Source organism: Pituophis catenifer, unplaced genomic scaffold (genome assembly GCF_029215685.1).
Source record: "Pituophis catenifer annectens isolate HBS135680 unplaced genomic scaffold, rPitCat1.0.hap2 SCAF_4, whole genome shotgun sequence".
NCBI lineage: Eukaryota > Metazoa > Chordata > Lepidosauria > Squamata > Colubridae > Pituophis > Pituophis catenifer.
In genome coordinates, this window is record NW_027256884.1 from 26650813 (window position 1) to 26665695 (window position 14883).

The following is a 14883-nucleotide window of genomic DNA, read 5'->3' on the forward strand; positions in this document are numbered from 1 at the left end:
ACATCATTCAGAGAAATATAAAATTAATTCCAGTGAAATGTAAATTTTACCTTGTCACTTGCATTACACAGCCCTTGAGCAATGAAGAATCACTTAGTGAAACACAAAACAAAAAGCAACAGGACTACAGAAGGATTACTCAAATTGGTCAAATTATTGAATTTAGAAGGTTTTACTAAGAAGCAAAGAATAGAACATTAGGATTTGTCAGCAGCCAGCTAATACCTTTTTTGTTTGCTTTTTTTAGTTGTTTCCTGTCTTCTAAGGTACCCATGTATCATGTTGGCCTAGATATAGTCAGTAGGGGGAGTTGATTCTCTATTGTTTGGCTAAGCTTCAGCATCAACACAAGTCTTAGAAGATCTACAGAAAAACTTCAAATATAACGTTGCATAAATTGGGTGAAGGGAGGGGGTCAGGGTGGAGGTTAATAATTCAAAAAGTAATCCTAACCTTAAATGAAACTTCGCCTCACAAACATTAATAGCATTTGGCATTTTAACAACAGAATACAAACTGTTACATCTACTTACTTTTATTTTAGAATTAGATTCTGAATATGATACATGGGTGGAGAAAGTAACAAAACATAGTTCAAATAATGGTTAAAGGGGCATTATTGCTTCATTTTTCTATAGAAGATCCCAATCCCCAGCAGTTCAAACAAATCTGGAACTACAATCTGGAACAAATCCACAAGATCTCTTCCAAACACATTAGTGCAGATTTCTGACACTCAACTGTTGAAAAATAGCAACCAAAACTATTTCTCCTACTGAAATTTTTTAAAAAATAGAATAAGTGTGAGTAGATTTATGCTTGCTAGGCCTGCCTTTCTAAAACTCAAAGCAAATTGGTAAACTCACAATTCTTTGTTACAGTTCACTCTTGTTTTTAAAACTGCTGCTGGATTATATAGTATATTCAGAACACTCCAGATAATCTATAGGACTTAATCCGTAGGGACTGACTTTTGAACATTAAAATGAAAACTGATATTTTAAAACATTGGGTTTTTTAACTGAACAAGAATTCTCCTTGCCTCAAAGTAAGAGAGGGTGGAGGATTCTTGTTAACAAATCATTAAAACAAAATCTTTTTCGTACCTACTAAGAGTGTGAGGAGGATTAAGGAAGCTGATACAGGAAGTAGTTAGAAAATTTAATTTCCTTTCATTAAGTAGTTTTCTCTGCAAATAGTGCCTATTCAAAGCAGCCCTGAAACTAGTATCAGCTTTAAATGTGTGGGTATCTGTATATGTGTATGTGTGCTTAATTCAAATAGGCACATCTGTTAATGAGATTTTACAAACAAAAACTGCTTTTAATCCAAACAGAAATCCATCCCAAAAAGCAGGAAAGAATAAAATCAAGGTTTACTATTACACCTTGTTGCTTTCCCTGCAGCCACGGCAGGCACCAAGTTCTAGCTTAGAGGGACTTTAAAAAATGCATGAAAAGGGTCATTTAAGAATGTTAGTGATTTCCACACATTGAGTCTGAAGGTTCTTTGTTCCTGCCTGTGACAGTTATGTGAGAATACTTCCCCTTAATAGCCTCTCTGTCAGGAAGTGTTAAACCTGCCAAATACAGACAATTAGAGCCTCTTGAATAAAATGCAGGAAGAGTGAGGACTGACGAAGAGCCTGATTACTGTAAAGCCAAGCAGGAAACTTCCATATTTCTTTTTCTCCCAAAAATTCATGCATAGCTTTATTAACAGAATTTTAAAGTTGAAGCAATCTAGTTCTTCCTTTCTCATTTAGATACCTGTAAACCAGGAATAACTGCTTCGGACTTCAAGCTTATAAGAAGTCAACTAGTTACTGTATGCCATTTACATTTCAAAGCAGCACTAAAATTACTCTTTATTACTCCTTTTATTAAGTTGTTATTTATTAGGAGTGTTAAGCTATAATTCCCAGCCTTCAAAAATAAAAGCTATTTCACCTTCCTATTAACCCACTGTTCATGAAAATATTGGAATAATAAATGTTCTTCCTCTGGTCAGAACACATAGATGCATCAAACCTACTCTCTTCTATTTAAAAGCCAGCCAGTCTACTTCTGAAAAGAGAAAGAACAAAAAGAAAAAGTTAAGAAAATATTTATTATTTTCCAAGGATTTTTCTCTCCGTGTTTTTTTTTTCTTCTTCTTCTAAAGATTCCCAATCGTGGAGATGTTAAGCTTCTATTTATGTCTTCTTGGTCTATAAAACTAATCCAGTAAGAATCTCAAGAAACAGAATTTTGAATTTAAGCCTGGATACATGTTCTGGAAACCAAATGGAAACATCTTTCCATTTCTAATTCTTTTGCTCTACGAATTAACAATGGAAAAGATTTTTTCCCCTACCCAAGCTTCATTGCCATTCAGGGTCTGGATTTCTATGTTATGCTTATAAGGAGGAAAAGATAGTTACACCTTTTCCATGTTCTCCCTATGCTGCAATCCTAGACCATCTCCTTACCCAGATCTGACTTACAATTAGACTTCAGATTTAACATTGGTGCAAATAGTTTACCGCTTGGGGGAGGGAAGTTTTATAGGGAATAAGGGAGACCAACTAACTCTCTAGTTTGTTATTCCTCTGAAGATTATCACATTCCTTTGCCAAAAGGCAAAAGCTTAGGAAAATTAACATTTTTCTAAGTTTAATTGGCATATAGATGGGGACCCTTAAAGCGGTGTTTACTAATTGATCTCCTTCCCTTGACCCATAAGCACCCATACATGCTGCCTGGACACATCCAATGAGATTCTATGGACTACCTATAGAAACATGAGGGGAAAGGAGACTTAATGCCCCAAATTATTTTCTACTTGTGAAAACGTAAACAAATGTAATGACTTCAAGTGATGTATTCTAAATATAGGCATGTACGCTTGCATATTTTGTTCAGATGAAGGGGAAATATTTTATACATTCTCAAAGAAAGGCAGGACTAGAGATGTCAGGATTCTGAAGTAAAAATCAGCATAAGCATACATACATATTATCTACTCTAGATTATAGGTGGAGGAATAGTGACAGGTAAACGTACATTTCTACAGAAGCCTATAGGAAAGTAAAAACAAGCCAAGAGTCCTACAGTTTCTTTAAGACCCATTAATATTTATACTTGCACATGTCTTCCATAACCAAACCTTTATTTCGGTTGCAGAATTAGTTCAAGTTACTTTAATGTCTATATACAACACAGCATCATATTTAGCATGTATAGAACACCTTTCAAATTTTATGCTTCATATATTTTTTTAAGTCTGTACTACATTCTTGGTAAGTAGGATGGTATTATTCCCAACGATGTCCTAATCTAAACACCAAGATCAAAAAAACATTGCAAAGTTTATTTCACAATTGAAATTGGCCCCCGTTTGCAGTTCCATATAAAACAGTATTGGCAAATTTTATGCAAATAGGTGTCCTGTAGCTACGGATTTGGGCCATTTTAATATCTAGCAATGGCTGTCATGGGAACTGGTTCGGACTGAAGGCCAAAGGTAGTGAAAAGAACAAATAACTATTATATTGTTCAAAGCTATCTACACTCTCTCTCTCCATAAAACAAAAATTATATCTATATTTTACTTATTTCTTTGTTTTTAAACATTTATATTGCCGCCTACTCATTTATGGTGACTCATGGAGGCTTACAGGAAATAAAAACACAAAATAAAAGAAATTAAAAAAAATAAAAAATAAACATAATAATAAATACCCACCTACCCTGACAACAACACACACTCATACCAGCCATTGAATGGGCTCCATCCCACTCTGAGTTCACATTATATTTAAGTACCATATCATATTATGTGTAAGTATAAAATATTTATCCAAAAGTCATTACCTTCTTATTTTAAGTACTTAAGGCTAATAACATTGGAAAGGGGGTGTCTGCAGGATACGATCAAAACAGTCAAAAGAAAAGCTGTATTGGTGTGACTGAAGAGCACTGTACCAGAATTTTTTTAAAAAAACAGTAACAGTAACAGAGTTGGAAGGGACCTTAGAGGTCATATAATCCAACCCCCTGCTCATGCAGGAGACCTGTACTAGGGATTCGAACCGCCGAATTGCCGACCTTTCTGATCAACAAGCTCAGTGTCTTAGCCACTGAGCCACCTAGTCATGGGTCAACAGATGGAGTTTCAATGTTGAAAACCTTATGTTTGACCCACACTTTTTTCTACCGTAGATAGCAGCAAGGTACAAATATTTCCAGCATAGGCATCCATGCTAGCTATGGGCCAGAACCAGGCATGTAAGATGCAGAATTTGTATCATGATGCAATGCATGCTCTGTCACTTGCCCCCCTCACCCCATGATTTCTGCCCAAGGTTTCTTTGTATGCTCAAAACAAGGCAAATTAAAGTGAAAGTCACTGACTGGCTCCAAAACAGGAAATATCCCACCTGCATTTCTCGAGCTAGAATCCCACCATCAAACTCATTTTGAACCAGAATCCATTCTATGCTATTGCACTACACCAGGAGTGTCAAACTCAAAGGCTGATTAAATCTGCCCCATAGGGCTGGCCTGGAAATACCAAAGGACCGGCCCGCAGTGCCTCTGCTGGCCAAAACGGGCCGCAGGGAGCTGTGGGTGGTCCCCCCGCAGCCTGTTTTCGGCCTCCACAGCTTCATGCAGCCAAAAGCAGCCACGCCTACTCTGGCCATGCCCCACCACCACCCCAGGCCCTCCAAGGTCAAACACAACCCTGATGTGGCCCTCAATGAAATAAGAGTTTGACACCCCTGCACTACACAATATGAACACAGGTAATCTTTGACTTACAACCATTCATTTAGTGACCATTTGGTTACAACAGCACTAGAAAGAGTGACTTATGACCATTTTTCATGCTAAGGGTGAAAAATGGTCCTAAGCCACTTTTTTTCAGTGCTGTTGCAACCGAATGGTCACGAAATGAATGGTTTCCTTAAGAAACTTGGAACAATATTACAATGAGCATGATACAGGCAGTCCTTGATTAACAAGGGGAATTAGCTCTGGGAATTCCATCACTAAGTAATATGGTTGTAAAGCATAATGTTACATGACTACACTGATTTATGAAGGCAATTCTAGTTGCGATGGTTAGGTGACTCCTGCATAGTGGTTAGGTGTGATGTCACATGATTGTCACCTGTGACTTCCTGCTAGTTTGCACATTGACATTTTTGTCAAAAGCTGACAATGAAGGTGGCAAATGGACTGTCTGCATGTTTCCTCATTCAGCGCTGCTGTAACTTTGAATGGTTGCTGAGTGAACATTAACTGGTTAATTGGTTAATTGGTCATTAACCAAGGATCACTTGTACTATATTTAACATTTAAAGCACAGCAGAAATTTTTTATTCACAGGTCCCACAATTTTCATGCTTTTCTCCACTATATCATATTTTAAGTGATTATGTAACAGGGGCCATAGCAAAACTACATAGATAAGAAATTTGATTCTTAACCATTTTTAGCGGCGTTTGCAATGCTTCATTTTATTTGGTTTGATTTTTAAAACATTTATATGGCCTTCCCATCTAAATCAAATCCCAGGCGGCTCACAATCCTAATTTGATTTCCAAAAGATACTTCATAACATGTAAAAGAAAAAGCAACATGTTAATGTCTCGTTAAAGGAGATACTCTGAAGCAACTTCTTAAAATTGAATCAAAGTACTATACAGTATCATTTTTATGGGGAGGGAAGTGGTTTAACTCACACATGCAGCAGGGTTGTTCCCCAATTTTCCTTTCTTCTACCTACCTATGGCAGTCATTTCATTCTATGGGAAAACAAACCACTATCTCTTCAAAACACTGTTCTTGTGAAGAAAAGCTTCTCTCTTATTGATGTATTATTATTTAATTATTTATTTATGCTTGTATTTATCCTACATAGTTATGCAATCATAAGACCAAAGAGTTCACATATATAGTATTATGTGAGACAGATCGTAGTGATAATTTTGAATTTACTGTTCTTTTACACAGAATGAAGAGTTTTATTCATCTCAACAACTTATCATATACAAATATTTCTATCATAAATCCCTCTGGCCCACTGAAGGTTGTAATTATATATTTTATGTTTAACTCTAATCTTAATCCAGGAAGGACTTTCTAAATTAAAAATGAGGTTATATAAATAGCTGATTTCCAAAAAAAAAATTCTTACCTTTATCACCCCATCATAACCCGGTATAGTATTGACCTTTGCATTCTTGGCTAACAGTTTGCTTTCTATCTTGTCTCCCATTGCATGAATGGCATGCATATCTGGTCCGATGAAAACAACACCTTCTGATGCCTGAAGAAACAAAGAAGGAAGAGAAGAAAGAGTATTACAATGTACCTCTTTGAACATAGTTCACATATGTACTACAAGTACTGTAACTTTAAACTTTAAGCAGTACATTAAAAGTATATCTGAGGAAGAGAAAGCAAAGATCTCCTGATTACTGTTTGCACAAATCAAAACTAGACCAAGGAAAACTAGCTGAAAGTTATAAAATATTTTTGCCTGACTTTCTGTAGCATCTCATGCGTGAGAAAAAGGCAATTAGGTCATAACTCTGAGATGCCACAAGAGCATACTAAGATACGTTGTGTAATATAGTTCAGGATTTCATTCTGCATTCTTTATGATTCACCTAAAGACAACTTTTTTTCTTTTATAAGGGCTGAAAATATTCGAAATGGACTTTTAATTTTTTTTTCAGAAGAAGAGATTTCTAAATACCAACCTTCAAGCTAATTAAGAACATCTTTCATTTTAGACTGATGTCCTAAACAAATATTTGAAAAGCTGCAATTATTTTTTATGCTATATTGCAGCTTACAAACTTATCTGGATACTTAACGGTATCAACGAATATACTGTTCCATTCAAATATATTAGATGTTATTATAACATCAACCCTTAATTATGTTCCCCAATCTATAAACATATATATATATAATACATAGTGGGCTCTTGGGAGGGGGGGCGCTTGAAAGAATGTTGAATGCTAAGAGGATTATTGTTACAGCTAAGTGATAAGTAAAATGTGAAAATAGAAACCAAAATTGCATACGTGCCTTTCATATCTAAGGTGGGGCTTATTATTTGGCTAACTAATAAGATAATAAAACAACTTATTTATTAGTCTGCCCTACCTCAGACAGAACACAATAGGCAAGCATATCAAAGAAATGATTTAAGGATATCTCACAAATGCATGTGTGTAACTTGGTTTCTTACCACTTGGTTACCACATCTGATTCTACAAATTTAACTTCTGTAAAAGACTGAAACAATAAATTTCTATCATACAAATCATGATAGTTCACATCTTTTAGCCAAAACTTAATAGCAAACAAGTTCATATGTTTTTCTCCAAATGTTTTTGCCCAAACTAATATACTATTCTTACAAGTTAATTCCCCAAATCATCCAGTATGCTCCCTTCCACCATGCTATTGAACAATATATATTATGTGAAGTAAATGCATTATCCTGAATAATGGACCCCCTTATTACTATTAACCTGATTATACTGATATAAATCACAATGGAGAGGAAAGGAGCCGTTGCTTGCCATTAAGCACATAAAAAAGACATCATAGATAGAGATAGATAGATAGATAGATAGATAGATAGATAGATAGATAGATAGATAGATAAACAGACAGACAGACCAGACCAGACCAGACCAGACCAGACCAACAGACAGACAGACAGACCAATCTCAAACATGGGTGAAGCTGGATTCATGTCAATATTTGAAATAAGCATTTTAAAAAAAATTCTGTACCTTCAACAGTGTTCATTCCTGAAAGCTGTCGTGTGGTTTGCCATTGCATTCTTCCTAGGGCTGAGACTTTGGCTGGTCCAAAGTCACCCATCTGGATTCTGCTTCTAATGTAGGACTATAACAGTCTCCCAGTTTCTAGTCTGATGCCTCAAGCACTACCCCAAACTGACTCTCTTCAACGTTCGCTTGTTTGTTAAATGTTTATGCTGCCCATCTCCCCTGTAAGACAACTCTAGGCACTATTACTTAGTTGTAATATTGAAGGGAATAAATAAATGCATAAAATAACTGTAAACAACACATGGATTCTTACATTCACTCTCTGTCACATCAATTAAAACTAAAAGAGATTTCAACTAAAAGAGTTGAAATCTTGGAGAAGGTACAGAGAAGGTACAGCTAGATAAAACCAATAATCAGACCAATTTAAACAGTTTTTATATTCCAAAAGTCAGAACAGGCAAATCTATTTTTTTTTAATACAATTGTGTACTTTTCCAAACAGGACACCGAAATAATCAAGAAGTGTATAAAAACATGAAACCAAGAGAGAACAAATAATCAAAGTAAATAGAAAATTGCATGCATACCAACAAATATTCCTTGTAACTATCAAGGTGGTTACTGATTTAGATAGAAGGAAAGTGAAACATGGGAGGAATTTTCTTTAGATGTTTTCCATATAGGATTTCCTCAGTTCCTGGCAATCAAATCGGTCATAGATTTTTACATGATAAAAGGAATCTGTGGAACTAATCCTAGAAACCTCTTTCTGTTTTCTTGCATAACACCTCGAGGCACAGAAGAGACAAAATGCTTCATTTGCATCCTTAAACATTAGAAACTGAGAATGAACCTTTTCAACTGCAAATGTTATTGCATCTACATTTCCAGAAAGGCGGAAGGGGGGAAGGTTACAGAGTCTGCTCAGGTTTATGTTAACTCATCTCTTTTTTAGTATTACTGATCAATACAAAGAGAAGGCAGAAGCAGCAAAGCCTTAAGAACCTTTTTCTCCCTAAAGAAAAGAAGAAGAAAGAGATAGAGGGAACATGAAGGATGATAAGCAGAAGAAAGAGGAAATTACCAAAGTAAAAACAGCAAATATTAACCATGGTAATAATTTTTCTTTTCTGATAACATTTGGCCAAGATTTGCTTGTGTAAAATAAAAAATAGCAATAAAGATTAGACCAGACTGAATTAAAAGCATTTGTGTAAATAAATAAAAATATCACATACCATTAAATTTGAAACCTAACAGCCTAGAAATGACAAAGAGCAGCTTCAAGAATATTCCATATACACTTTTTGTTGGTTATTTTTGCACTTATAAAATGCTACCATCAAATTCACTACATTAGATTCTGTTGAAGTAGCTTGGTAGTAGTATAGCAACATTAAAGAAATTTTAGGAATTGGCTCATTCATAAAATTATGAAGTCTCCTATAGATTAAGTTCAACTCTTGGTCACTTCACATCCATGCAATTTCCATTACAAAAGCAAGGTCCTATGACACAGGAATGCAATTAGGACTGGACAAATGTGCCACTTTTACCATTAACAGAGGAAAAATAATGAAAACTGGAGGAATCAAGATGCCCTATAGCACTTAGCAACAGCACTTCGACTTATATATTACTCCATAGTGTTTTACAGTCCTCTCTAAACAATTTACAATGTTAGCATATTGCCCTCCAACAATCTGGGTCCTCATTTTACAGACCTTAGAAGGATGGAAGGCTGAGTCATCCTGTCAGGATCAAACTCCAGGCTGTGGGCAGAGTTAGCTCGCAATAGTACATTCTAACCACTGCAGAAGTAGAAATAACATCAAGAATCTGGATTAAGACCATCACTATAAATACCTGGGCATCCTTCAAGCTAACAACATCAAGCACACTGAAGTCAAGAAGAACATTAAAAGTGAATACATCAAGAGAGGAAGATCTTAAAACCCAAATTCATCCATGTAGCAATGTTGACAGACTCTATTTACCAAACAATCCCAAAACATTTGGAGCACTACATGAATATCATTGGCATTGGGAAAATCACTATCAGTCAATTGCAAAAAGCAGCTTTACTTAAGACAGCTTACATCTTCTAATACCTTGTGATACCTTTAACAGCATCAAACAAATCTGCCTAACCCAGGTCCTTGTTTGAATGTGTTGGTGCCTTTCCAACTTCTGGTATTTGACCTGGCAAATAGACTATTTATAGCAATAGCAATAGCACTTAGACTTATATACCACTTATATACCCCAACAATCTGGGTCCTCATTTTACCGACCTTGGAAGGATGGAAGGCTGAACCAATCTCGAGCCAGTGAGACTCAAACTGCTGAACTGCTGTTTATATGAACTGGATGTATTAGTATTTCATCTAAATCAGAGACCCATACAGAATTCCTGAACTAGCAGGAACTATAAATGTCCTATCTGACGATTTGAAGAATCTTGCTCAAATGTGGCTGTAACACTACATAACACCATTTTGGATTGTGCATTTTGGGTTAGAAGAAAATGTATCAATCAAAACGTAAAGCATATGAATAAAATCCAAGAAGTTAAATGTATGATCTGAAAGAATGACACACAATAGTGCACTCCTTTGCATAGTTACTTGAAAACAAGTCATTCGGACAAAGGACTGTTTCTTGCAGAGAACTAATAGTAGAAAAGGAAATACAAAAAGAAAGAAATGTTCTGGATTATTGTAATGTGTTGTGCACACAAGATTTGCTTTTAATTCTGTGTCTAATATTACTAAATTATAACTTTTTAGATGAAAACCAAGATTATTTCTCTCCACTCAAAAAAGAAATCTTGTAATGCTTACAATTTTACTGAGATTTGCTCACTAGTGCTGGGGTTGAGCTTGGTTTACTGAAGTCATGATGATTCAACTTTAGATAGACTTCATTTTACTTTTATTTTGTTATTTAGAACTACACAGTGCTGTTTCTAATAGTCATTTCAATGCTTGACAAACTCCAAGGTTCATTGCTCCTGTACATTTTTCAAATTATTAGCTTCTTAATGCATATGGCTTTAATTTACCTCCTACTGACATCCTTAAATGGTTTTCAAGAATTTTGAAAGTAGAACTACTATAGTTATTCTCCACACTTGGCCTTGATCGCTGACACTGAATATCTTAAGTAGTTTCTACAATTAATAGGATGGATGTTCAAACACTTCTACTGCAAAAGCTCAAGATTCCTTTAAAAATAGATTTGTATTTGGATTCCTGTAGTGTGTTTGCTCCATTTATTTCTAATGAGTTCCCAGAAGCATCTGAGACGGCTTCTGTTTTGCAAAAAATAAAAATCAGATGTGATTATCTATTAACATTGCAGATTTTTTTAGTCTTCAGTATGTATAAAATGGGAGCACTGTCATCTGAAGAAGATTTTTTAACACTAAATCAGGTAAGCAGCACAATCCGTCTTTCCCTAATTATTCTTACTGATAATAATGTATGATGCATTATACTTTATTCAAATGCTTCATAATTAAGGCATACAGTGGTGTTTAAAAGTTTGTGAACCCTTTTAAATTTTCAATATTTCTATTGACCTGCAATGTTATCTTTTCTCCCCGCAAGAGCTGAAACTAGAAAAAGAGAAGCCAATTAACAAATGAATCAAAATTGGCATGTGGCTAAAGTATGTGAACTTTTTATTTCAATACGTGATGTGCCCCTCTTGGGCACCAATAACTGCAATGAAATTTTCAATAAGTGTTGAACCATCCTTCACATTTGGCTTAGAAAAATTTTAGCTACTCTTCCTTACTAAACCACTTCAGTTCAGGAATGTTGATAGGCTACCTCACCTATATTTCCACAATATTTCTATAGAATTAAGGTCTTTGACTTGGCCCTTCCAAAATATTAACTTTCTTCTACTTTAAACATTCTCTGGTCATAAAGTCATAGTCTTGCTGCATGATCCACTTTCTCTGGAGTTTCAGTTCATGAACAGTTACTCAAACTTTTTCCTGTAGAATTTTCTTGTATAATTCAAAATTCGTAGTTCCATCAATGACAGCAAAGATTTATATATATATATTTTGTGCCGTCAAGTCAATATTGACTCTTGGTAAATTATCTGGACAAATCCCTGCAGTTTTCCTGACAAGATTTTGTGGGAGTGGTTTGCCATTGCCTTCTTTCCAGGACTGAGCAAGTGTGACTAGCTCCAAATCACCCAGCTGGCTTAATGGCCAAAGCAGGACTAGAACTCACAGGCTCCTATTCTAGTGCCTTCACCACTGGCCTGCTGAAAATGCTTTTATTATCATTCAGTAGCAGTTGGAAAAGTGCATTGGTAGAATTTCTGTTTCCTCCTAGAAGTCTAATTAATTTGAGGATACAGGATTAATTTCTGCAGGTTATTACTAAAAAGGTAGCAGTTTTTCAAAGACACAAGTCTTTGATATGATCATGAACTATAATCAAGATGTTCCCTTTCATTATGCTCTACAAAACTTATAGAGGTGAATAATTAATATTTCAAATACAAAAAACACTTAGTGACTAAAGTGGTCAAAACTCCAGAATGATTTTGATGAGAAAGCAAAGTTTGCTTCAAAAGTACTCTGAAGGACAGCAGGTATCACTAAGATTTTTTTGAACCACTGATGTAGCAATAGCAATAGCATTTAGACTTATATACTGCTTCACAGTGCTCTATTGCCCTTTCTAAGCAGTTTATAGTCAACATATTGCCTCCAACAATCTAGATGAATAGGAAGTGACACAATTGATAGACTTTGAGGAAATTACTATAGGCTGTTATGCTACATTTAAGGAAAGTAATTTAAAAAGTATTAATTTGAATATTCTAGTCCTGATGTTGGAGTCAATGCATCACCTGAAAGCATTACCACAAAAGCTTGATTTTATGCAACAGGCTACACATGCAATAAATCAAATTTACAGTGGTATACATTGTTTGCCTGATTACATTATTAAACATCAATTGTGCAAATGACATAATTTATATAATATGTGGTAGAATTGCCATTCAAATTGCTTAAATTGAAGTAAATGAAGTCATTGGCAGTATTTGCACACCATCATCATACATATGACATAAATTGGCACAATGACATACTTTTGCATTCAATAAATATTTCAATCCATTAAAAGGTTTCACAGTACTTCTACATTATAATTTTAGACATTAAATAAAAACTCAAAAAAGTTTAGTATGTGTAATTTTGAGAAATTAACACTTATAGTGAATATTAATTAATACAGTGTGTCAGATTATACAAAAGTTTAAGGAGAATTTAAATAAAGGAACAACTTATGGAAGATCATTGTTCAAAGTTTGAAGCCAATTCCCATTATACACAAGGAAATAGTATATTCTCATATTCAGATTTTAAACAAATTGAAATGAGATGATGAAAGATACAAAATTTATTTCAAAGTCACTATTTTCCAACATGAGAATGACTGTGTAAAAATAATAACCTCCCTAATTCAACAGAAGGGATGACCAAGGTTAGTTTTGTGAGTATTCATGTGTGGACCTGGTCTTTCGTGCCTGACAAGCAGTGGTGAGATTCAGCCATTCAGGAGAACCGGTTGTTAACTTTCTAAGCAGTTCAGAGAACCAGTTGTTGGAAGAAATCTTATTTTGTTTTTTTCCACTTTACAGGACGAATCCTGTAAGGAAGACAGGAAGGAAACATTCTGGTGTTGTTTCTAGCCCAATCTTTATTGCCCTGCTTACAGAAACTGCCTCTCTGGTTAACCCTTATTACATTGTAACAGCTAAGGCGAAACAACATTGACATGAGTGATGTTGAGTAGGCCACACCTACATGGTCACATGACCACCAAGCCACGCCTACCCAGCTGGTCATTAGGGCAGAGAACTGGTTGTTAAATTATTTGAATCCCACCACTGCTGACAAGGGCCTCTTGGTGAGCCAAGAGACAAAAGCACAAGGCTTTTGTCCCATGGAAAGTATTGTTGGAAGTAGGTGAAAACATTCCCATATCCAAGTTCTTTAGTTCTTATACCAAATTTTTGTATATCCTTCTATTTGTTTCAAATACAACCATTTGTTTGAAATGATACAGGGTTTCCTGCTTGAGCAAGGGGCTGGACTAGAAGACTTCCAAGGTCCCTTCCAACTCTGTTATTATTCTGTTATTCTGAAATCCTTTGACTGATGGCTTTGAACCCCTGCCCCCATGCAGTGATCAAATCAATCTGAGGCCACAAGGCAGTAAGTTATGTCAGTAGTAATTCTAACTAGAAGTTAGGTAAGGATGCATTCTTGTCCAAACATAATTTATTTTTCATATCCATGCAATGACCACTTTTTCTGAAAGACAGTTAATAAACATATTGTAATATTTTTCTATATAGAGAGTGCATCCGTTCCAATACAGATCCACACATCTAAACAGAGTATTGAAAGTTCTGGCTCACTTCTGTAAGATTAACGTGTTCAATTTTAATAAAAAGTGATGAACTTTCTGATAAAGTTTTTAAAAACATTATGTTAGTATACAGTATTAAAAGACAAGATAAAGCAGGTAAAATACTATATTTACTTATTCTTTTCTGGAAATTCAAAATGAGGACAAGGCACTGACACAACTCCCAAAGGGACTCAGGTCAACCCATGTATCAATTCTGTAAAATCTGAAAAGGTTGAAATTTCTAAGAAAGTTATTTCAAATAATATAATGCATTACTTGTGTTTTATAATAATATACTTTAAAAAGAAAGGTATTTCAGGCTTTTCAATGACTTCCTAATTCAACACTCCAAACAGAACAATACTGCTATGTTTTATTTATTATTTCAGTACTGATATATGTTGTCAATAAAATATAGTTAATTTGATATTTTCAGACAAAAGGCTATAGTATTTTTATAGATATCTCCTGTACCAGGAAAACATATCTAGCTTATGCAAACATTTGAAAAAGAAAGAAAGACAAAGCCATATTGGAAAGAAAAAAAGAATATTTTTTCAAGATCATTAATTTTGTGCTAATTCAGGACTTTATTTTTATTCACTACTTCAATTTCAAAGTTGCTTA

The 14883-nt window shown here is 34.9% G+C and overlaps 1 protein-coding gene across 2 annotated transcripts in view; it reads right to left on the bottom strand.

The window, feature by feature from the left end:
* The window catches only part of PCCA (propionyl-CoA carboxylase subunit alpha), a 223124-nt gene that overhangs the window by 153433 nt on the left and 54808 nt on the right, over positions 1–14883 (bottom strand). Inside the window, exon 7 of one of the 2 annotated variants that reach the window (XM_070942919.1) lies at positions 6184–6315. In XM_070942919.1, coding sequence (XP_070799020.1) covers positions 6184–6315 — 132 coding nt within the window. Of the gene's footprint in view, positions 1–225; positions 239–6183; positions 6316–14883 lie in introns of those variants that run through there. The other variant, XM_070942920.1, reaches the window with a different exon arrangement.